The 24,368-nt window shown below is 45.4% G+C and overlaps 2 protein-coding genes across 3 annotated transcripts in view; both read right to left on the bottom strand.

Moving 5' to 3' along the window:
* Positions 1 to 13,425, bottom strand: part of LOC135368764 (cadherin-99C-like) — a 56,356-nt gene extending 42,931 nt beyond the window's left edge. Inside the window, exon 1 of the mRNA XM_064602272.1 lies at positions 13,244 to 13,425. The gene's annotated coding sequence lies outside the window, so the exon portion shown is untranslated. The remainder of the gene's footprint in view (positions 1 to 13,243) is intronic.
* A 419-nt stretch (positions 13,426 to 13,844) lies between these two features.
* On the bottom strand, positions 13,845 to 24,360 carry LOC135368760 (sphingosine-1-phosphate lyase-like). Of its 2 annotated transcripts, XM_064602269.1 has the most exons (14): positions 24,222 to 24,360; positions 24,057 to 24,161; positions 23,414 to 23,582; positions 22,396 to 22,571; positions 22,072 to 22,323; positions 21,678 to 21,769; positions 21,524 to 21,560; positions 20,735 to 20,842; positions 20,541 to 20,603; positions 20,312 to 20,458; positions 19,860 to 19,980; positions 19,636 to 19,753; positions 17,492 to 17,759; positions 13,845 to 14,243 (listed from the first exon to the last, which is right to left on the bottom strand). In XM_064602269.1, the coding sequence occupies exons 2-14, from the start codon at positions 24,075 to 24,077 to the stop codon at positions 14,130 to 14,132; spliced, it is 1,686 nt and encodes a 561-aa protein (XP_064458339.1). In that variant the 5' UTR covers positions 24,078 to 24,161; positions 24,222 to 24,360; the 3' UTR covers positions 13,845 to 14,129. The 2 variants fall into 2 exon arrangements, with proteins under 2 accessions (XP_064458339.1, XP_064458338.1); XM_064602268.1 differs by having other exon boundaries at positions 24,057 to 24,360.
* Positions 24,361 to 24,368: the final 8 nt, after the last annotated feature.

Here is a 24,368-nt window from a genome sequence, read left to right as displayed (position 1 = left end):
AATGTGCCCATGTACTGTGTCGCATCATGTCCTTGTCCCCACCTACGAGAGATACCAATTAGATATTTATAGCAAACGCGGCACAGGTATATAGATGGCGGCGACAACGTGAAATTCGATGCCTCGAAAACGACGGCCGTCTCATTCGCGAGTCCGTTCCTTTGGTCACCGGCGGGCGACGCGTCTCAAGCAGTACCGTGCACTGAAAGTACAAAGGGGTGAGCGGGTATAGATCAAGGCTGTCTTCTTCGTGAGCAGCTTTGCGAAATGAAGCATCGCACTAATAGATCATGCACCTGCCAGCCAACTCCATGCATACTTGAACTTTGTACAATGTGCTGCTTGGGTTATGTTTTCGTATTCTGGGAATGGCACGACCCTTTCGATCTTCAGCTTGTCTACGATGTCCTCCAGTTAACAGGAAAGTAATCGTCATCGAAAGGAAACAGGAAAGAAACAGGAAGTATCTGTAATGTTTTTTTTTTAAATTCCGTGTTAGCGCCGCGAAGCAACTGTGGCTATCAGCGGCGTATAGCTGTGGACAGATGGAGAGAGGACAGCAGGAAGGAGTGGGGGACAGGGGGGATACCTTGCGTCCTGGGCCGACTTCAGGGGGAACTGTGCCTACATGCGTCTGGAGAGTCTTCGGGAAAGTCCAGGGAAAACCTGAGACAGCACAGCCGCTGGTAGGATTCGAACCCACCACCTCGCAGTCTTCAGCGCGACCTTGGCTTCTACCAACGCTCGGCCATGCCGCTGGTGTGTATGTGTAATGTAATGTAAATTTCATGTTACGTTTTGGCGTTACGGTTTGGTGCAGGGGAATAAGTAATCGCTGCCATTCGTCTCGAATTTTAAATTATTAGTTAGCCAATTTCATTAATAACATAAAATTATTTAGATAAATGTCACCAAAGTAAATCCTACGCTCAAAACCACGGGGATGTCCGAGACGGAAAGAAACCCCTAAATTTTCTCTCGTTGATTTAGTCTTTCACTGTGCCTCCAAAGTGAGCTTTTCTGATTGTTTGTGCCTTCCAATAACGTACTAGGAACGTCTATACGTATAGACTTCGCGATTGTGAAAAGCACACTAGCATACTTTTCTTGGGCGGTGCTATCCCGCTAGTGTCTTACGAACAGCGCTGTTGTTACAGAGTGTGAGGTTCCTTCCGGTACGCTTCACACAGAGTCCGCTTTTCTTCTTTCAAACAAAGGTACGGTAGGCAACAATGCCCCGCGGTGTTTTGTTTTCCCCATCACGTGACTTCCACGACACACTTGTAGTAAAATCAGCCATGCTTGCAACTGCGTGCAGCGAGTCAATGAGAATAATTCTGAGGGCGAACTTGGTTACGATTGAGGTGTGACGAATAGAAAGTTTCGTGTTAAGCAACCATTGAATGCGACGCTTCCAACCTGAAAGAGCTCGCGACGCCCAATAACAGAGATTCGTGCCAAGAAGAAACAACCTTCACAGCACGCAGTTCTGCCGTATCTTCTTCCTGGAAGCAAGCCTTCCGAAGATGTATATTTGGGTGCGATATGCAAAATACTACGCGTCCTCTGTTACAAGCGAGACCGTGCTGCTACAGATATCGGTCATCAGGATAGAAAAACCGCCACAGCGCATACCAACCATGTCTTCTAGAGCTCCGCAGTCCGCAGACGATTTCAAACGCAGGCTTACTCTGGCTACCAGGAGGCTGCCCCTGTGGCTGATGGCGGTTCGTCGGCAAGCACGGTCGTGATTGGAGGGCTCTTAACTGTTACGTCATGTCGTTTAAGCGACCAGGCTTGGTTTCTAGCTATAGTGTTGGTTCTGCATCCTATTCTTCACCTGGCGTGAATCGTACTGCCACGTTGCGGATTGAAGCAACAGCCTCAGTTCGGTAGCCAACGATATATCGAACAGGGACTGTTCCTCTACTTGATCCAATGGAAGAACAGTCTCTGTTCGAAATATCGAAGTCTTTTTGCTTCGATATATACCGTCACCGGATCGCTGGTACTAGCCCTTTCCCACTCAATACTCGTACGTCTAGGGGACACTTGACATACCAGAGGGTCCAGGAAGCGGTAGGTTACCACATTGGTCGTGCACAGCTAAACAGATTGTAAGACCGTGTAGAGGACTGGACGGCGACCGGGGATTGCAGTTATCCTTTTCGTCGCGACCAGTGTGCCATAGTTCAGCTCAGCGTAGTGCATCTGACGGTGTTATAACCGTGGCCAACGAAGCTACTCTTCGCAGCTGAGTCGTCCGTAAATGTTGGTGCATACAGCGCGCAGGCATTCGATCTTTAGTGCCAGTGTGTGAAGACATCAGTCGCACACCGCGTGCATGGTAACCTGCTTCTTGGCCTTGATGCTCGAAGACACCGAGCAAAGCTGGTGTTACAAACAAACTTCGAAGGAGGACGACACAGGCCGTTGGCTTGAAAGAGAATATGCGGCTTCAGCTGGCGCAATAGAAACACATATCTTTGCTTTTCTTGCTGTGTTTAGTGATTAGCAGATGTCCCCAATGGTGGGAAGTTTGGCAACGACAGAGTGAGGAGGAGCACACCCGCACGAAAATCGGCTGCATCTCGCACATAGCACCACATCACGTGGTCCATATCACCATACGACCATATCATGTGGTCATAGTGTGGTTGATTCCATAAAGCCATGGACAGACCTACAAAGTAAGGCTATATTCTTCAAGAACTCCATAGAACAAGGTTGACCTTCCCAGAAACCGAAACAGGCCATGCTTCCCCAACCATATATGCTATAGTCCAGTCAAATGGACGACCCGCTCTTGCTACAGCGCGATTACGTGAAAATGAACGCCCGAGCTAATTGTGTCACAAGCACGAGTGCTACACGTAATCACGGCAACAAAGGCACGGTATAATCAGGCACTGTCTGAAGCGCCCGCCAAAACGGTCCCGAAACAAGGGCCTGCCATTGCGTGCCCTCGTAACACAGCCGCCTAATGGGTCATAGCGTCCCGTTAGGAGATCGCATTACCGAGGGTTTATAAATTGCAAATTTCGCGGCGGACAATCGGAGTCACCGGCATATCGTCCCACTGGAAGACGCCGGTGGCTCTGATTGTCGCGCTGTGTTTCTCAACCGGAAATGTGGGTCACCTAGAATGGGTTTTCTTCTTCACCTATTTCCTTTGGGATGGAGTTGTTTCGCATGACAGTGAGGATGTTTCGAAAATTGTCTATCGATAATCGAGACGCCGACACGGTTAGAAGGGGCGAGGTGTAGTCTGGGTTATCAAAAGAAATCCTTCATCCTTGAGCGTCTAACGCGTGGAGGACGATGTTGCGTAAGTATACGTACACGTATTCTGGGTGAACAACGGAGTTGATGAAGCCACTTTTCGTACTCGAATGTTCGTTCCACATTTGCACTTCCGTGATCTTGCGGACACAATGATAGGTTTAAAATATGCGTGGGATGTATAGACGTCAAGAAATACTAGGCTGTAGGATTTTCGTTTTGATGGATGCATTTTTTCCACTTCGCTCGTCAGTTATGAGGGCTGTGACCTGCCCCACGGCAAGCAACATGCAAGCAGGTTACATATTTGTTGCCATTTAAGTGCTTGTTGCTTATGTATACATACCTTGCAAGATAGCGCACACGTACGTGATACGTCCTTATATTTTAATGTGCTGTCAAAATTGTGACAAAATCCGTCGAAACGGTGTCGGCGTGAGACAATACATTCATTTATTTTAGCGGGCAAAACTGCGTGTGCAGTTTCGGTTTCGGCGAGGCGCATCGCAGACGTCGCTGCTTTAAACCCAGTGTTATGCGCATGCAATGTAGTTTTGCCTCCGACCTTGACGGGCAATGCGAAGTTAGGGTCAACTTCGGCACAGTGTTGCCCACAATGCTCAATTTTGAGCTTATAAAGAAATCTATGAGCGCGATTCGGATGAAACTTGTGACGTTAAAGTCGTAAAGGGTTATGCAATCGAATTAACTCATTTTATGAGATTGCACTTCAGCCACAACTGGCACCACCTAAAAACGTATCCAAGCTCCTGCGTAGTAACTTTTTTTAACACCTTTTTTTCACAGTTATTGTACTATATAGCACACACCTTTCTGGTGTAGGTTTCACACCATACACAAGAGAGGTTCTCTAACACTCTTCTAAATGGTGTATTCTACATGAAGCGCCATTTTAAGAGGTATATCCTACACAAAACGCCATTTCAGGTGTGTACCCCGTTCAAAAACATTGTTTAGATTTTCTAATGACGCATTTTCCAACACTGTCGCCATACGCCTTTACTTTGAGTGTACTGAATCAAAAAGGGACGTTCGATTTGCAGCCTCTTACACCCTAAAAAGTTCAGCAAATTTACTGCGTACACAAAGCATATCTGGCCTGACAAAGTGAGTACGCTCGTTGAGTTCATGCAACAACGAAATTGTTGAAAGTGGGTTTGTCAAGTGCGTTATACGTCGAATATAAGGGGAAACAAGAACACAGCTATACTCTGTACGAGACACCAACCCAGCCGAACTGGTTTCTGGCATGTGATGGAGGTTAGTGTGATAAAGGACGGATTCTGTCAGTATCTTGTTAAGTCCGCCGCGTCGTGTCCAAGGTTGTATTTTTCTCAAATGTATCGTATCCCCACTTTTTCTCTTCTTTTTTTTTTTTTTTTGTTTTGTTTGCTTCGAACTGTTCGCAAGACGCCGCACCTGCTTTCGCGAAACCCGTTTGCTGAAAACGGCGTGCAGAGTTTGAGGAAAGTCTCGAAGCGCGGTACTCCCAAGAGACTCTCCTCCCCTTGAAAGTATGCAGATCCTTATCCGATGGTTTTGTATCTGTCACATATATTACCAGTGTCTGGGGTAACTCGTTACTGTAACTAAGCTTTTTTTTTTCGGTAACTCTTAACTTAACTCGTTGCTTTTGAGCTCCAATAACTTCCTGAGGAACTCGTTCCTGTTTTTGGTAATTTTGTCGAAGTAACTTGGGTAAAGATCCAAGATCCTTCTGTTCCATTGTCGCCTACAAACAGTGCTCCCTATAGGGCGCTCCATAGTCACCTGCACGACGCGTTACAAATTATGTTTTGGCCGCACAATGAGACTCCGGTGACGCTCATCACAGCGAGCAGTGTCCAGGGGGCGCTGTGTAGAAGGGTTAAAATTTAAAGCGCGGTTCCAAGACATGTGCGAAGAGGATAACTCATGGAACCAAATTTTCAATGCCTGCTTTGTGCTCGGTTCAAGAACCTTATCACCAAAATCACCCAATCCCTTCTTAAAGATGTAGATAAGGTAAGGGCTTCTTTCGTCATATCAGATATTGGTATAGCTTTCGTACATCAAAACTATTATAAAACGTCTTGCACCGCCCATAGTGAGATCAATATCTGAATTAATTATAAAAGGGTCAAGAACTAAAAAGTGTGTATTACGTAACAAGTACCTTGAAAGCAACTCGTTACTTTTGCAAAGGAGCTTAGGAACTTCATGCACATTTTCATTGCCTGCAACTTCGTTAGTAATTTACTAGCATTTTTTGAACAGTAACTTAACTGGTCACGAGTTCTTTTTGTCTAGTAACTTCCCCGTCTCTGCGTATTACACAGCCGTCGACAAAATTCACGCAGCGTTTGTGTGAACCTACTGTTTCATACACGTTCCAAGAGGCAACTTGCTGCCTGTGCAGACTTGTGTGTTTGTATAACTGGGAGAACAAAAAAAAAAAAAAAAAAGAAAGAAATATGTAAGAACGAATAGGAAGAGCGTTTGTCCGCGTCTACCGAAACAGGGTCCTAACAGGTCGAAGGGTGCGCGACCATAGCGTGGTGTACCCAGTACCCATACGACACAGAGTTGCGAGTTCCCACCTCGGGTGCCCGCTGACATTTCGTCATATGCCCTGCAATCGTCAGCAGTATATAGGAGTATTCGCCAGTGTCCCATATAGCACAGGTAGTCAGCAACTAAAATTTTAGTTACAGAAAGTACGTAAATAAAAAACGCGGAGCAGATAGGCAGAATAGAATTCAAACGGTTATATAGGAGCATCTAGTTTTAATGACAAGCTTTTTTCAACTTCTAAAATCCCAGTATAGTGGTATTTTCGTTAAAAAGGCGTTCGCTATAAATGAGTTTGTCTCTATCGTGCTTTCTCTCCGTCACAGAGCAGTAGACTTTGGAAGGGATACGAGAGGCTTCTGCATTAACATTTCCTTGTCGTGTCTAGACACCATAAACAGCAGAATACCAGGAAATTTTGTATTTAAAATAGGGGTATTGGGTGTATACCAGAAGTACAAAGAACGGAAAGTGAAGTGATATGGAACGCATGTATCTACGTGCCGATACACAACTAATGGTTTGTGTCGATTACAAAATGGCGTGCACGAAAGAGCAAGCTCGTCGAGTTGACGACAAATGCTTGAGAACTTCCCATGTCATACCGTGTATTCACACGAGCGACATTCTCCCAGATGCGGAAGATGCGAAAAGCGTCATAGCTTTCTGCTATCACGTGAGCGCGAGCGCTCAACGTCGTGTCTTCACGCACACTACTAACCGTGGGGAACATCCTGCTACACAGCCGCAAGATATTCCGTAGCAGAAGACAGGAAAACACGCTGACGGCGTCGTCTGCGAAGTGTCGTCTGCTAAGTTCGCAGTACGCCACTTCCGATATTCCGCACCGTGTGAATGCTCAACATAAAACGGGACGGACCTTCGGCTCTATGTGCATTGTTTTCTTCCACTAGAATCTTCCGTGAGGCTCCATCGCGCATTATAGTAGCTGCCTTCCGGTGTGCTCATCGTCGACGCATCACAGTGCGTGAGCAGTGCTTGTCCGCTCCAAATGGGATCTGGCAAAACGCACGACAAAAATGGTTTGCGTGCTGGCGTGTTTCTTTGCCTTTCAATTATGCACGCATCTGGAGCTTACACGAGGGCGTATCGTGTAATTAACCGACACACCTTCTCATAAAGGTGTATACTACTGTGCCTTGAAAAGATTAATGAGGGGGTTTATTTGGAGCCAGGTAGGAGTGTACTTTCGTAACAGTGCACGCGTCAGCGTGAAAACTAGTTTGGATTGGTATTTTACTCGCGCTGCCACAGGACCCCACCAATCCGCACGAGGCCGCCGAATCCGAATTTCCCAAATCCGAATACCAAACCAAGGAAGGTTCTGCGAATCCATGAATTTCGAATCTTTCGAACCCTTTCTAAAAGAAGGGTTTAAAAAGCCAGGGGAGAAAACACTTCTACTGAAGTGTTTTCTCCCCTGGACAAAATGAGTCTCCGATAAAGCTGTGCGAATGAAGTGTCATTTCACGTCAATTATGCGCACAAATTCAAAAATTTTGGACGACCTTTCCTACAGGCAATATAGCTCCACTGGCTCTATAGCATGTACTTCTTCGTAGAATACATCGAACAGACACCCTGAGCCAAAAAGAACACGGGACAAGACAATATCTCCACCCGATCAACAACTTTGCTGCATCAATCGTGAAGTCTGCGCAGTGAAGTTGTTAACAGTGAACCTCTCGCTTTTCCGCGTACTCATTTATGACCCGTGCATTTTGTGGGTCAACAACTTTATTTTGGTGAGGGATGTTCGAGGTGTTCCGTCGCCACAAGCGGTCACGCTATACAGGGTGTTTGCTCTAACGTGTCCAGAAATTATATTTCAAGCGAGCGATAAAAGAGAAACGAGCGCTACTTTTCAGCTACTTGTCTAAGAAACAGGTGCTACTAGTGAAGCAGTACCTGTTTCTTACTCAAGTCGCAGAAAGGTACCACTTGCTTTTCTTTTATCGCTCACTTTAAATATAATTTCTGGACACGTTAGAGCAAACACCCTGTATATCCCACTGCTAGCAGTAATCTAAAATACACAGATTACACCGTGAGAAAAAAAAAAAAAAACAGAAGAAAAATCCGTTTGGGGAGTAGATGCATTGCCACTGGCATTACTCCCTTTCGGGATTAAATTTCAGGGTCAGAGGACTAAAATAGGGAGTAAATGCAATCGACTGGACTGGAAACTGCGACTGCTCCCTAATTTAATCTTTCTCTCTCTCTTAGATTATAGAAATGGTATGCTGTGTCAGCGCCGCGAAGCAACCGCGGCCATGAGAGGCGTACAGACGTCCACAGACGGAGAGAGGACAGCAGGAAGAAATGGGGGACATGGAGGTTAGTATGTGTCCTGGGCAGACTTCATGGGGAACTGAACCGACATTCGTCTGGAAAGTCTGCGGGAAAACCCAGGGAAAACCTCAGACAGCACAAGCGATCATGCTAACCACTATGCCACAGGACCTGGTGGAAACGGTATATGCAAGCGACTTGCTTTGGGCGTACGCCTTTTTTTTTGTACCGTATTCTGTCTAAATTCCACGTCTCGGAATGGACTTTTTATGCATCTCCATCCCCGTGCAACGATGGCATGGACCCCCATAGAGTACAATGAAATCAATATTGCCTTCTAGAAAACATTCAACGGATGGAACTAAGGGTACTAACAACGGCAATAAGCACGTATTGTCTGAGTCCCCCCAAAACAACCATAACGGTAGTCCAAATACCGTCGAGTACATATACGGCAGGTGAGGTCGTGTATCACGTATTACGCCCAACTGCAAAGCGAGCCCTTGGGAAGAAACAAAAGAATAAGGTCAGTGCATAATGCAGATCTGACGACACCCTTCGCCCGGTAATGCTGCAAAAATACTGAGAAGACAGGTTTTCAGCATATGCTGACCAATGACACAGACACGCGGTGAAGGCAAGCCCGCATACCGCAACCACTTTCGTCCCGGTAAATGTTCCCCCCGCATAAGGCCAGGTATTGTTTCGGTAAGAGGCGTTAACTTCGAAAAACTGCCAAATCGTCACGAACGCGGTTAAACTCTTTTCGTCGCGGCACCATTTAATGCCGATCGCTTAAGACAAAGGTGTGTACATACATATACGTTTCACCAGAATTCGCCGGTACTCCGAGGGAGAGTGTCGATTTCATGCAAGGACATTCAGGGCGTCCCATGCGCACACCTCGATGACAATAAAATAAGTGGAACCTTCCAAATCGGATTTTCTCGATCGCAATCTTTTCTATACGCGTCTATAGCTTTTTCCTTGTAGGTCGAGCCTCACCTAATAACTATAAACAAGCCCGACTTCCTATTGGGTGGAGCGAGCAACATTTTAGAACCCAATTAGCGCCCAATTTCGCAGTATGCTTCCGTTCCTTAGGGGCCTTGATTTCGACAGACACGCCAAAGTAATTAAATCGGTTCAAATCCAAAGCATGTTAGATTTATCGCGGAGCGTTACGAAGGGCAATTTTATCCAGTTTCTGCACCTGGTTCCTCCAGGTGTGACTTCTCCATTCTACTCTCTCTGTTTGTACCTAGCTTTTTGTTTTCCTAGCTTTACCTAGCTTTTTGTTCGGTGTTAGCGCCGCGATGCAACTGTGGCTATGATCATCCTACAGACGTGGAGAGATGGAGAGAGGACTGCAGGAAGGAGTAGGGAACGGGGGGTTATAGTATGCGTCCTGGGCCGACTTCAGAGGGAACTGGGTAGACATTGATCTGGAAAGTCTTCGGAAAAACCCAGGGAAAACCTCAGACAGCACAGCCAGTGCCAGGATTCGAACCCGTGATCACCTCCCAGTCTCGGCGTTCGCTATCCGCGGTTCGCATCGTTTAAATATTGTAGATTTTCGGGCATGTATCGATGCATTTAAATATAATTTCTTCCCACGCACTATTGCTGAATGGAACAATTTAAACCTGGCTCCAATGTATGGCTGTTCCTCTCATTATACTCTCCGAGGCTGTAGTATGAGCAAATAAAATGTAAAACTGCACCCATTCGCTTGTTTTTCCTCTGCAATTAGTCTTTCATTCACCGTTACACTATAATGTGAACGAAGTGGAATTTCTGAGGACGTGACTTCTACTAGACAAAATGAAAAAAAAAAAAAAGCGTTACAAATTAGCATTCGGGCAAGCCATGTACACGTCTACATACTCTCGCTTTCCGTTAACGAATTTCCTCCTTCAACTCTTGACCACGGCGGAATGATTCGAGAAAATGAAAAACTACGTCGCTGTCTGTCGTGAGCTGCCCGAGTGGAAGGGAAGATGCGAGACGCGATATTTTTATTTCTGCGCATGCGATACCTGCTAGGTGAGAGGTCCATATTTCCCCCCCAAGATAATTATCTAACGTGCGTTGCATATCAATATTCAGGTTTGTTGCGGGGGTACACGTTGCAAAAGACACCAGAAATTAAACACACCACGACTTTCCTCCACAGCTTTGTGTCTAAATGCGTGCTCGGCACGTTTTCTTTTTATGCACAACCTCTACAGCTCGCTGAGAATGCACGGTATACGAAAGGGTAACTTTGTATATAAACGCCCCTTTTTATTCCGCAGGCTCAACTGAAACGTGTAATAAGAGTTTTCGAAAAAAGTGCGTGTAAAGAAAACAACCATATGAGACGGAATATGACTCCATTGAAATTATGTTTTCTGTAGAATATGCTCTTTAAAGAGGTGCATGCGCTCTCCAGAATACACCATTTAGAAGAGTGTCGTATACGAAGCATCCTCCCGTATATGGTGTGAAACTTACACCGCAAAGGCGTATGCCATAAGAGAAGACTTTTATCGTGATAGTGAGTATCTGGGCTTGTTGGTGATGATAAACTTTTACCGCTTTATATCGTGAAGACATTTACAATCCGGAGGGTGTCAAGAGATTAATGTGTACGAGATTTTTCGAAAGCAAGTAAGCGCTGTACCTATAGTGGATGAAATTTACGAACTTTTGTTCAGTGCAAAAACTTTTTTCTAGCTGATGTTATTTGAGATATTCGTATTTTTTACACCATACTGAAGGTAGTTAGCACTAACACGGCGCTACCTTTTTTTTCCTGCTGTTATCTACGACAAAGTAAATATTGCATTTGGCTGTCAAATGGCGTACTAAAGTATCAAAAACATCATGTATACAACCAAGTAGATGTTTCGAGGCATAGATCAAGAACCATGTTTCCTGATAAACACACCGAAAAATACTCTGCTACTGGAACATACTGCGTCAGTACATCGGAACAAACCCAGCAACTTCGATCGATAGCCGAGGTACGGATATACGTAGTGGATAGCGATACCTTTATCTCCACCATCGAAGGAAACGCTGCTGTGTTCGATATAAGGGGATTGGTACCACGCCCTCTTTACTATACTAGGAAAACACACCCATATAGTAGCGTTCAACCTGATAACGACACGTCGCACGTTGTAGCAGCACTCCTTAAATTACCTTCTTTGAAACAGCCACGCAAATAGCACATGACAGGGGTAAGTATGCTACGAAAAAAACGCCACATACACGACGGTCATTTGGACATAATGTCTTCAGTGGAATAAATACAGGGGCGGGAGGCAGTGTCTGGGGATGCTATTCTTATATTGAGCACGACCGTAGCTGATTTTACATACACATAACTGGACTCTCACTCCCTCTCTCTCACAAAATTGCTTGGTCCCTGGCGAAATCCGGCCCATCAACGCTCTGCCCTCAAAGCTCTTTTTGACCATTTTGGACACCATAGCACTTTGACCCTTATTGTGAAGGGGCTCATTATATTTCATTCACCCCCAAATCACGATGAAACTCCCCTTTCATCATCTAAAATAAAGTTGTTATTTTGGGCTCCGTCTGACCGGTGATGATTTCAGTCAGAAACAGCAAAAATACTCTGTTGTTGTTGTTATTGTTGTCTTTAAATATATGTACATACCAAACATTCGTAAAAATATGGCATTGCCAGAATATTTAATATGATGAAACTCCAGAAAAAAGAAGAAGAAGAAAAAGAAAGAACGAATCAGAACAAGCAAAATTGCCAACCGGGTTCAAATGCGGTGCCCTTGCGGCGCTGGCGGCAATTTTTTGGTCACGTTGTCACTGTCACGTGCCATCTGGAAACGCAACCTGACGATCACGTGATGTCACGTGGCCGAGCTATGTACGGACCTACACGGGCTGGCCAAACAAAGCTATCGCCAAGAGCGCGCTGAGGAACGCGTGCGAGACCGACAAGGTCCATCTCAGTTTTATCACTGGAAAGCATATTTGGAAAAATGAATAAGCGACAGTGTGCTCCCATTACTGACCTTTGAAAATATTATTTTAGTATTTACTGCGCTCGATATAGTGTTTACATGCCCCAAGCGAACGCGCCTCGCCACCACATTCAGCGGCTCTATATACGTAACCGAAAATCACGGATCCACGGTCACATACCTATCTCCCGTTATGAAAAGCACCGCCAGGAAAGACCCGAGACGATCGATAAACGCCTTTGGCGTGCAACGACCTATCTAGGTGTATCCCCATGAAGCATTTCGAGGCCAAAGTTACGTAAGGCCCGAGATGACCCTCCGAGGAATCGAGTGTTGCCAAAACGATGTGTTCCCTTCCCTGTGGTTCAGAGCTGCCAAGATCATCGTTGTTTGTTTCACAAATGATCTTTTTCGTTAGTGTTAATGCATTGTACCGAATAAACCCTGTAGCACCTCATCACGCTGTCCAATTGCTCATTATTTCATTCCCCCACATCAACACCAGCATTCATCCCCCATTCATCAACTCGCGATAAAGTTTTGTTTGTGTGTTGTCCAATTGTTTATAAGGCGCAGTCTGAATGCAATTATCGCCTTCTTTCGTAGTGTCTCTAGATCTCATTAAAGTATTGCGATGACCGGTTAACAAGAAAAGAACAGCGGCCCCCGAAGATTTTTCAATGGTTGCTACGGTACACATTTACGTACAGCTAAACCAAGCTCCAGGATTGAGATGCGCGCTAGAAATGTCCAAAACCAGTGTGGATGCATTGATACATTCTGTTACGTGCATACATACGTCACATATATCCAAAGGTTTGCACTAGAGGCACGTCTGTGGCCACCAAACACGGTTCTATTTCCAATACTGCAATGTACCCACGTAGTCGCACTGAACGAGCGTGCGAACCCCAACAGAAGAGAGCCAAACTCCCATGCGACGCGTTCACACGTTGCCGCAAAATAAAGGAAAGCGCTTGTGAGCATAGACCTCCGCCGGAAACTACTTTCATGAATATCAGAATGAAGCGTCGGCGTAGCTTTTTGCGCAAAAAACGCGGGCAACCGCTCGTACCACTCACCGGTCACTCTTCTCCGCAATTCTTCTTCGTAGGTTATTCCGAGCGACGCGCAGCACTGTACATCCACCGGAGAAAATTAGATTAAAATCCACACATCGGAGATCGGCATCTCGCACAAACGCCGGCACAATCCCTGCTGGCCGCAGAGTTCCTGGTGTGCGACGGGTAACACAAAGGTAGGCGCTTCCGTCCTCTTTCCCTCGCCGCCTGCACCATTTTCTCGTAAACGACGTTTCGCCCCCTCGAGCATGCGTCGGACAGCCAATAGGGAGCGCCACGCAAGCGAAGACCGGTTCTTGAGACAACCTGCCTAGCAGACGGCACGAAATGCACGGATTCAGGTGTAAACATTGCTCGACCTTGCTCGCGCGCAAATTCCTCCGCGATGGACCCCCCGAAAGGTCTCATTCTGAGACGGACATAAGACCAACTTGTCATGCTCGTGGCTGCAGACATCATCAATTTCATCCGACATGAAGGCAGGTACTTGCAATCACAATCTCGCTAGTGCCAGCGATGCAGCAAATCCGAGCACGACTCAGCACACAAGCAGACGACAACTTCGCACGCTGTCGTCTGCTAAGAAAAAAGTACGCAAATATGGGCCTCATAACTGTGCGTTTTATTAGGCACGCTCGTAGAAGTACACTACCAAGATAAATATAAAACAACTTACTTAAACTGCGACCATAAGGTTGTGTATAATAAACCATTCAGAAAAGGACAACGAGCCCCACACTGTGGCACATGGAGGCGTAAGTAGCAGGAAAGGAGCTTTCCAAAAAGAGTGCGCGCAAGGGTGATTTGTTGATTACTAGCTACAATGACTAGATAAATACATGTCCTTCGCACAGCTATTCCACAGTCCTTTCACGTCTTCCTATAGTCACTCAGCTTCCTGAACGTCGCGCGTGCTGTAGCAGGCATCAATATATGCACAAGACAGCTCTTCCACAACTGAACGATCGGGGATGCTCTGGGCCATACCGTATATTGCTGCCTGCAATGCAATAAAACACTGTTGACGTACATGATATATGGTCATTGATTAGTTGCAACGGGACAGACGTGCTGTGACGTCTGTAGAGAATGACCAAAACAAAGAGTTATTTACAGGTAGTGATGCCACGAGGGCCGGCCGTACAAGTGTTGCCGTATTTACACACTGCGGTCGACCAATCCGAGCGGGCCCTGACACGTGACTCTGTCGCGTGCCCTTCGCGCGCTTCTTTGGAGCGCGTTTCGATTGACGCGTGCGAATATATTTGTTCCTCCTGGAAGGCGGCTTCGAAGACGCTTTACGAAAGTCCGAAATTCTTTATATCGTTTAAGCGGAATTTCTCGCACTGCAATTCGTGATAATTCGTTGGAATTCATTCATTCATTCAATACACGGGAGTTAGCTCCAAGTTTAATCGCAGCTATGCGTCCCGTAGACGCTCGTGTCATTGTTATAAAAGGAGGCAAAGGAACGTTATAAAAGGGCTACGTTATAAAGTATAACGTAACCCACACAAGATAATACAAGATACAATAACTTGTGTGCTGAAGCTCGATGATTAGTGGTCGTTTATAACTCCCATTAAAATAAAAATAAATGACACACTTCGGTTTGGCAAACACTACACACCACGATCTCCATGCGGTTTGCTCTGCGCGATCTAGATCGGGAAAGTGGTCCAACTCGCCTTGCGTGTCTACACCCACAGTAGTTCTGTATCCTTCATTCCTTTCTGACATGCAATGCACGGGATGCCATTTGCAAGCGGTAAGAAGTCACTTAGATGCATGCAAAATAGACAGACCGAAAATTCCTTGCCTGAAAAGGAGGCCTGCATGCCATGACTACGGTGTCGTTCTATTGTGCCTCGAAGTACTTAAATTTAGTAAGACCGCGTTTTCGCGAAGATTGTTTTCATAGGCTTAGTTTTCGAGAGTCTCGTTTTAAAGGACGCGTGAAGTTGTACTGAAGTGCTTTATTAAAGGGACTTTTAGTGAAATGCTCTTGGTTCCAATGCTCATTTTGCTTCTTCCGTCGGTGGGAATGCCGGTTGTGGTGTAGTTAAAAGCATTTCGACAATAAAACGACTCAACAGTGCATGCCGTCATGCGCTACGCCGATCAGCGCTCAATTGGTCGCGTGTTAAGTTTCGTTCACCTCACCCATTGACAAAAAGGTCTTATGTCAGAGCAATTAATGACTTACAGATTACTCCGTTCCGCATTTCGTGATCCCGTTTGCGATCCGCTCTCACTTTCTTTTCTTTTTTTTTTTTTTTCGTGATAAGTTAGCTGGCCCGGTTTCACCAACGCCGATTAACATTTGAACCGAGATCAACGGTCCCTTAAGGGAGTTATTGTTATTGAATCATTCATTGCGTCACCGACTAAAGTTTGCAAAAGTAATTGAGTGTTAACTTCAGGTTTTAGCAACGTTTGATCTCGGTTCAAAGTTAACCAGCGTTGGTGGAACCGGGCCTAAGAGGGTGCGGTTTGCACCGGGTGACGCGCCGCACCAGGTACGCTCTCAGCTGCGACATGAGGAGCAAAGGGTGTAAAAGGGAGCAAAGGGTGTGTTCCGTGTATCATTATGAGCAAAGGGGCTCCTGCACCGGGTGACGCGTACCCTAGTGACAGCACTGCCCCCGACTTCAACTCTACCCGGCTCGATTCCCCTTGCACAAAACAACTGGTCCGTTCACACTGCTCCAAATATACCCGTCCCGTTTCCCCCGGCCTTCCTTCGTATTTATCTGTATTGTAATTGTATATACAAACAATTTAGTTAGCTCAGTACTGCGCAGGGCGACTGATGCAAGCGTGAGGGAGTAGCCTGCACTACAGGGACGGGGTAGGATAGGGTTATATTAGTACTGCTAGTCACTAAGTGAGCTTCGAAGTTATTTAGCCTGCGGCAGGGATAGGCTAAGGTTACACTGGCACTGCACGCGAGGAAGTAGCGGCAGTACGGATAGGAAAGCACCTGCTTACCACTTTCGCCATTCAGGTTTCTCTCCGCTTTCAACGTTTCGCTTCTTTCGTTTTATCGCAGTCTCAATTTTTTGCTGTTCTGTTTGCGTTTCTTATCCACTCCTTCCAGGAAAGAAAGACACGACGTTGCCCCTTGCCCTTCTTCGAGGACCTTTTAACCTTTGGGGGGAAGCATCGCGGGGAAATCGGCGCGGGGACATTTGACGCACGGGAAAAACGGCGCGGAGGGAATCAGACTGGTGCACCGTGGAATGCGCTGCACCCCGTAGCACGGCCTCGGTTTTCTTCTCATTTGCATATCTTTCGTTTTTTTTTAAATTCCGCGTTAGCGCAGCGAAGCAACTGTAGCTATAATCGGCGTACAGACTTGGACAGATGGAGAGAGGACAGCAGGAAGGAGTGGCGGGGACAGGGGGGGTTAAGAGCCGTCCTGGGCCGACTCCGGGGGTTCGAACCCGCGGCACCTCCCAGTCTTGGCGTGGAAAGTGATCATCCTAACCACTATGCCGCAGGAGCTGGTCATCAAGATTCGACGATGGATATTTCAACGTACATGTTAGTTCACAGATTTAAAAAAAAAATACAACAGCTTTCAACGAGGATTTTCTCCCATTCTGCTATTACACTCTTGCCCAAATGCCCCTAATTAAAGAGTTAATTAATTTTGGGTAATTAGTCGTCTAGAAGTTACACATTCCCTTCGAGAGGATGTCCACCTCGTTGTATAACACAAGTGCAAATACAGCAAAAAATCTGTCGCAGATAAAGAAGAAAAAAAAAACCATCCTGCATATTGTGTGTGTACTATATTTATAAAGTGTGCACTTACATCTCATTTATCCCACTCCCCCATCCTTAGACCTGAATGTCCTTTGTGATAAGTTCAATGAATATGTTGTTAGGTTGTTGTTAAATAAAGTTATTAGGGCAGGTGACTAGGTATGGACGTACAGTGCTGCCTGTTACACATGAAGACAACTGAATTACGAATTATTTCCAGCCATTCACTTTGAAATAGCAGCTTAGAAATAACAGTGGTTATAATTAGTACATAGCAGTGGCTTCCAAGCTTGCACCAAGAGCAGACTGTCCCTTTGCAATTTATTCAGAAACACACACACTTGAGATCGTGTGTCACTAATTGCTGCACCAAATAAGGGAAAGAGCTGCCGTACTGGAATACATAACTAATCGGGAGGGTACTGAAAACCACAGAGATAACTTCACGATAATTTCGAAGCAGGAACGCTATCTCACCTGTCCTGTGCTGGGCTGTCCTGGATCAAGCATGATGTCGGCAACACACTCTCGCAGGTCACTTACAAACTTATCGGCAATGTTCTCCGAGACATGCAAGAGCGTAACGCACAAGTGAAAGCCTGATGGAAATTGCAGCGTGTTGAGACACCAGCCCCGATGTGTGAGAGCGTCGTTCAGTCGAAAGATGTCAAATATGTCCGAACCATATGCAATCACGCTCACGTCAGGCTGACCCAATATCTTCAGGCCTTCAATGCCAGACGTTCTGCAGGATAGAAAAGTGTAAGGGATAAAAAGAGTGTCTTCGTTAAATAATACTACCATTGCTTCCAGGCTGATTTAGCACCAAAATACACATGGTACAAAGCGGAGACAATTTGTAATCATACAGCGCGTAGTTATCTTTTTTCATGTGTGCAGCCAGACCTGTACTGCATTCAATGTGCATGGTGCAAACAAAGGGTTATTTGTTTTGAAGGAACCCCAAATGGTCTCCTGTCTAGTGCTTTCAATACCACTCCTGTCCAACCTTGTCAGCAAGTGATACAGAAAATGCATGCAGAAGCAATCATATGCAAACTGCAACATCAGTACAGTGTCTTTAGTTGAAATGCACTCGCAGCATTCGGAAGCATCGAACAGCACTTGCTTTAGCCACGGACCTGGAGCACAGCCATTCGGCCAAACGTTGTGCTTCGTGTGCACACACAAAAAAGCAAATATAACACTAACATTTAACCTTAATGAACCAAAACAACTGGAGACAATATAAAAAACATTTGTGTAGAGGTCCGTGACCCTTTCCTTGTTATACTACTGAACAAATGACAAAAGGTGGGACAGTTGGTAACAGCACATATTGAAAACAGAATCGCAGCACGGGACAAGGACAGGAACCACACGAACCCGGGGGTGGGCAGTAATACTCATATTTTGTATTATAATGCTAATACATAATACTTTGATGTTAAGGTACGTATTATAATACTAGTACTGCTGTGTATTACAGCAATAATATTAGTAATACCCTAGAAACGCAACTCTTAGACGCAGATTATCATGAGAGAAAAGGCAAAAATATGTACACACTATTTTGCAGCCCACTTGAAGGGTTCATTATCTTCTTCAATCATTGGTTATTGGAGGCATTTACATTTTAACAGGAACATTTTCTCGAAGGGAAAGTCCTCTAGTGCGAGTCTGTTTGCGTTACAGCTTTCTTCGTACTCCAGATGAGCAGAAGGGTGGAATATCTCGAGGGTAGAGTATTACAATACGCTTAGCTAAAATGGACGAAACACAAGGCCTGACACTGTGCCCTAGAAAGCCTGTTGAAATGATGCTCATGCAGTCAATCATAGCCGGTGCACAATAATACATCAACGACTGGCAACAGCCATAATTTATGATGTCATGCTTGTACTATTCATCAACTAAGTAAACGTACGATTACTTATTGTTTCTCACCTCGAGGTGAAGTTCCAAATTCGATGAGGAGAGTCTCGACGCGCTCGTGAATTTTCTAGCACAATCACATTTTGCTCTCAGTCTCGCGTTAAAAAAATGGGCCGTTCAAAGTCGTGCGACTACCTACACCACTGACTAGATGCATGCGCACTGATGTAGATGACAGAAGCCTTGTAAATGGGATGACTATTCCTTACGGACGCTTACCTAGAAGGAATGCATGAGGGCCCCCAGTAACCTCCGAGCCTAAGGTCATTCTCCTTGGAGGAATTTTGGGTAAGCACATGTGTTTTGTGACAAAACGTTTCTTGAACAGAGGAAAATCACTGATAAAATGCTCTGGTGACACTCAGTAGGGAAGACTTCTGAAGTAGTATTACATTTTTTTAAGTATTATAACACAGATATAAATACATAAAAAATACTATTATATATATATATATATATATATATATATATATAATGTTAGTATTTTTATGTATCCAACTTGCAAACTAAGTAATATAACTAAAACTACAAACTTTGTATTTGTATTATTTCTACCCTGTATGCCAGGTAAAATTCTGCTAGCTGAGAGTCAGCAGTTGGTTCATGTGGTTCCTGTCCTTGTCCCTTGCTGCGATTCCTTTTTCAATGTCATTGTTATACTAGTTCAATGATTGGAGAGTACTCACTCTTGTATGATTGCCCTGGTGGTGGTGATTATTTTCCTCGTGGCATCAACATACCCTTCGCGGCCATAGTACAAGAGAGAAGCCCAAGTGCAGGCAGAAACAGCTCCTGCTCTACTTCCTGGTACAGTAGACAAAGGACATCGTTATCTATGCTTCTCATAATGGCATTGGGACACTATCTCTAGCCACGCAAGCGAGCGTAAAAAAGGTAGGCAAAAACAAACCTGACATTGTGGGTGTGCAGTAGACTCCCCCAGGCCAATCAGTTGCCACTGAGTACTGATAGTGACGGTAGACACTGTCCGAGTACATAATTACTGAGGAACCTTTGGGGGAGTAGCCGTACTAAAAGAAAATATGCAGTGAATGAATCACATCACAAGTTTCTGTCAAACGTATAAACCTTGTGTTTCAGACGGGAAATAGCACCAAACAAGTTCCACCAAAAGGAGGGTCCAGACGTTTCGAAGCCCCCTTCGGCTTCTTCTTCATAGGTGACTAAAATGGCCAGGGGTGACGGCAGGGGTGACCCCTGAAGAACATAGAGATCCTGAAGAAGAAGCCGAATGGGCTTCGGAACGTCGGGACCCTCCGTTTGGTGAATCTTGGCTTCTCCTGCTGCTATGACCCAACCAGACACATCGGTGTCGAAGCTTTTCGCATTCAGGTCGCTAACCTTGTGTGTATCGGCAGATATGCTAGTGACCCCGTCGAGTCTGAAGTCAAAAGGAGGTATTGGAAACCCAGCGTCTTCCATGAAGGGTATTAGGAAACCACCTAAGCAAGCGTCCACATGCATTGGAATATGATGCCTGGCACCCAACTGCAATCATCAGAACAGCAGCACACGAGGAAGTTTCAGTAAGCTGTCCCCGGAGCAAACAGAAGGAAGTATGAGCACTTACATCAGCAATTTCTTGTATGGGGTCTATGGTTCCATGTGGGAACTGCGGTGCCGATCCAACTAGCTGTAATTGAAAAATTATTTTTAAGCTTTATTTTAGCTTTGCATATTCAGCGTGTGTCTTCGAAGGAACTGCAGTAGCAGAGAAGGTCTACCCTGCTGGACCGCCATGGGACTTTGTTGCATTAAGCTCACCATGATAGTATTGCTCGTTATGGCAGACCGCATTTTCTTCACATCCACTCTCATTGTCTTGGGATCGACGGGAATGTGAATAACCTTGATTCGAAGGTACTGCCCAGCCTGGAAGTATAAAAGTATAGAGAGAAGTGGAGAAAACAACCTAGACAATATTAGTGGCATAAGATATGTCTGCGCTAAGAACCCTCTAAATACTGCTGCATTGTACGGCACTACAAGCCAGCACAGTGGAATAAGTTCCAACTGAAGACACACTTCTAAATGCTGAATTGGGCAATGTCACCTATGCACTTGCTCCTATTGTTTTGAATGCAGCACAAAACTGATGTAAAGTTGGAACCTCAACCTACTACTATAGATAGAGACCTGGACATACAGCAATCGCTTGTGGGAGTGCCGTGTCAAGTGTTAGTTATGCTGGTGGTCACTAGAGGTGCTACTTTGCATTATTACTGGGGAGAGGATGTGACACGTATGTTATTGTCATCATTGCTACAGTTGCTCATGAGCTGTATTGTTTGCTGTTTGCTCTGCATACACTGCCCTCTTCACCACACACATTTCCTGTGCCCCCCCCCATACACTGCAGCAATTTCGGCAAATGACGTGATAAGGAACAGTGTCAGCTAGCATCGGAACTTCTATGTATACCAGTGCAGGGAGCTCTGCATATGTCCAGGACTCTACCTATATTTGTAAGCCATGGTTGAAGCCACATAGAGACCCAAAACTGTTTTTTGAAAATGAATACAGGGAGCTAAGCCATATATAGCTGTCTTATACCTTATCAAACCCTGCATGTGCAGTAACAGGAACAACCCTGCAATTGAAGAAGGAATTGCTAAAGTGGCATCCACATGAAGCAGCTACATTGCTGCAGTGCACAATAACAAAACGTGTTTGTAACAGGCAGGGAACAACTTAAGACAACACTCACATCTCAGGGCATACAATTCCTTTTTCATAATATCCGTAGTCTCTGTATGCTTTGCACACCAGCAGTATGCTTTCTGTTCCGCCGGACGTCATCTTCGACAACCAGAAAAATAAGTACCGTATGAGAATACAAGAAATACACTCTGAACGTGTTCAGACATGTCGCGTGTCTTCTACGAAAGTTTTGTGAGCGGCTGAGTTTGTGTCTCATGTAGTGCGGCAGCCTAAACTGCCATGTTCTCCAACGGATCCTGGACCTTCTACTAGTCAAAGTATATAGAAATATAAGCAGCAGAAAAGCAGCAAGACGAGCATCTAATGCTTAACGCATTGTCATCGCATATTAATTACATTAATTGCCCCCAAATTTTCGGAAAAACGGGAATTTGTCCTACCGATCCACAGCTGTTGGGTCCACCATTGTACAAGTTGCAGCACCAACGTATGAGCTCAGATTCCATCTTTCTCACGCCCACAAATATGTCGGAGTGTAAGGGGTTCGTGCGTATCGTCCAGCGGTAGGCCGTAGTCATAACGTCCTCGAGCTTGCTGTCGTTTTCCGTATAGATGCCGCCCGACACGTGCCCCTTTTTCCAGTCGACCACGGAGAGCGACAAGTATTTCTTCATTTCTCCCAAAATTTTGTCCTGCATATAAAATTCATTTTTACCGCTGCCCAAAAGTTTTCACCAAGGTATGAACAGCATATCAATACATACGGGGCTCCAGGGCTTAGATGGCAGCTGTGTCAAAAACTTTGTATTGGCATAATACTTGTTCATGCTCCTCTCAATATCCACCGCATGTTTCTCCAGCTTCTTTTTCACGATGTTGCGTATGACGGGCAAGTTGCGAACCCAGTGAAGGAAGCCGCGTTTGACATTTGGGACAAACCCTGGAGGGAACAGATATGCTAAGCACTGCAACAAAATCTACCGCATGATGAAGTGTCGAATCACACAATGGTTACCCAAACACGTAGCACGTTGCTGCGATACAAGCACTATTTGAACAAAGCTGTAAAATGCAAGTTAACTGACGTAAAGGAATAAACAACAATGTTTCCTTAAAGATGCAGTGAAACAGACACACAGAGAGAAGTGGTCCGAAACAAGAATCGTCCGCACCGTTAAAAATAAACCATAACGTTTTCTCTCCTGGCAGCATCTACACTAGCCCTCAATTCAATCTACACTGGCTAAACCTTCAGTTACTTTATTGCCCTCACTCTGTGACCTCCTTCCTCCAGCTTAACTCCCTCATTTATGACAACAAGACCTCCTTCATTGCTGGTTATGAGTCGCTGGTTAAGGGAATGTCACCGTGTATTCAGAGTTAGATTTGCAGGAAGCTCTAAATTACCACCGGGGTTAAGAGAGATCTGCGAAAAGCACTGCACGTACATGATGATGTCACAACCAGTGACTGTCGCCTACTCAGAAGTTACAAGGTATGTATGCGTGCTTATGAAAATGACAACACTTTGACCACCCAGATACAAGGTCGGTAGGAAATCTCGAGACGTAGAAGAGAAATTCGAGGAGACCAGGCAACAGGGTTACACTCTGATATTTTCTGAATGCAGAATGAGCTTTGCATTTGCCACTTGCCTGGAAGCTTAGTTTTCCTTTCTAAAGCTGCATGAAGCAGAGATGCCAATGACGTTATAGAAACAGCTGTTACACCTTTCATAAGGCCGATCATTAGAACAAAATGGCGGAGGGGCGCAATTCTTACCTCTGGTGTAGAAGATTCTGTAAATAAGGCACTGGACCGTGAACGTTATGAGGAAAGTGGTAAATGCAATTGTCCACGGCTCAGTGGTTTCGTATTCGCTATTTATATATTCTCTACAGGCGTTGATTCTGCTGTAGACATTCTCCAGCAGAGGTAAGCAGCACTTGCACTAAAATCAGAGGAAACAAAAAAAGCACAATGTTTTCATTAGTAACAAGGACGTGTGCACCAAACCACGTTGGGTCGGCAATAACATTTTGCTGTGCAGCTACATGACGAGCAGCACCAGTAATTCCCCCAGAAATCGACCTCTCGGGGGTACCAAGCTCCTAAGGGGGAAGGGGTACACGCATGTGGACACGTGCGTATGGGTATTATGCATTGGTAATGGAGCTGTATTGGGAAATCTCAGAAATTTCAGGGGGCGTTGCAAAATCCAGAGGAGGTGTACACCTCCACCTTGGGGTGGGGGTAGGGAAATCACTGATGCGCACGGGTGTCATTGAACCGCTTGAACTGCACAGGTGCAGCACTTTTTGGTGATTCGTTCACAGTTGCACTCAGGAAGCAAAAATAATGCGCGGCTCACAAAAAGGTGACACCAATGCAGTAAGAAGACGCATTGAACACTTGAAATACTTACAAGTGCGTACTCCAACGACATCGTACACGTTCACCTGCCAGCCTTACCGGCTACCTTACTACAGTGCCAAGCGCCGTGGATAACACGCCTCGCCGGAACCTCTGTCTGATAAGAACCGGGAGGAATGACGTAATCAAATACAATATTCTACTAGGGGAGTATTACTTGTCGAAAGCAGAAGACTTTTCTAGCGCCCCGCTAACAACCTCATCGCTGTTACTCGCCGTTGTCCTCACGCCTTTTCTGGATTGGATGGGCTTTGGCTTTGATTGGCTGTTAGTCGGATCACGAGAGTGCAGTGTGAGAGAGCAG

This window comes from Ornithodoros turicata, chromosome 9 (assembly GCF_037126465.1).
Source record: "Ornithodoros turicata isolate Travis chromosome 9, ASM3712646v1, whole genome shotgun sequence".
NCBI classification, from domain to species: domain Eukaryota; kingdom Metazoa; phylum Arthropoda; class Arachnida; order Ixodida; family Argasidae; genus Ornithodoros; species Ornithodoros turicata.
Note: the sequence above shows the minus strand (reverse complement) of the source record. Positions and strands in the feature narration are given on the sequence as shown.

What these genes read in the sequence shown, in the direction of transcription:
- LOC135368760 (XM_064602268.1), bottom strand. Translation starts at nt 24,077, where the DNA reads ATGTCGTTGGAGTACGCACTT. An exon ending in GACCCAACAGCTGTGGATCG is followed by an intron (nt 21,770 to 22,071) that starts GTAGGACAAATT and finishes TGGTTGTCGAAG; the next exon opens with ATGACGTCCGGCGGAACAGA. An exon ending in GGAATTGTATGCCCTGAGAT is followed by an intron (nt 21,561 to 21,677) that starts GTGAGTGTTGTC and finishes CTTCAATTGCAG; the next exon opens with GGTTGTTCCTGTTACTGCAC.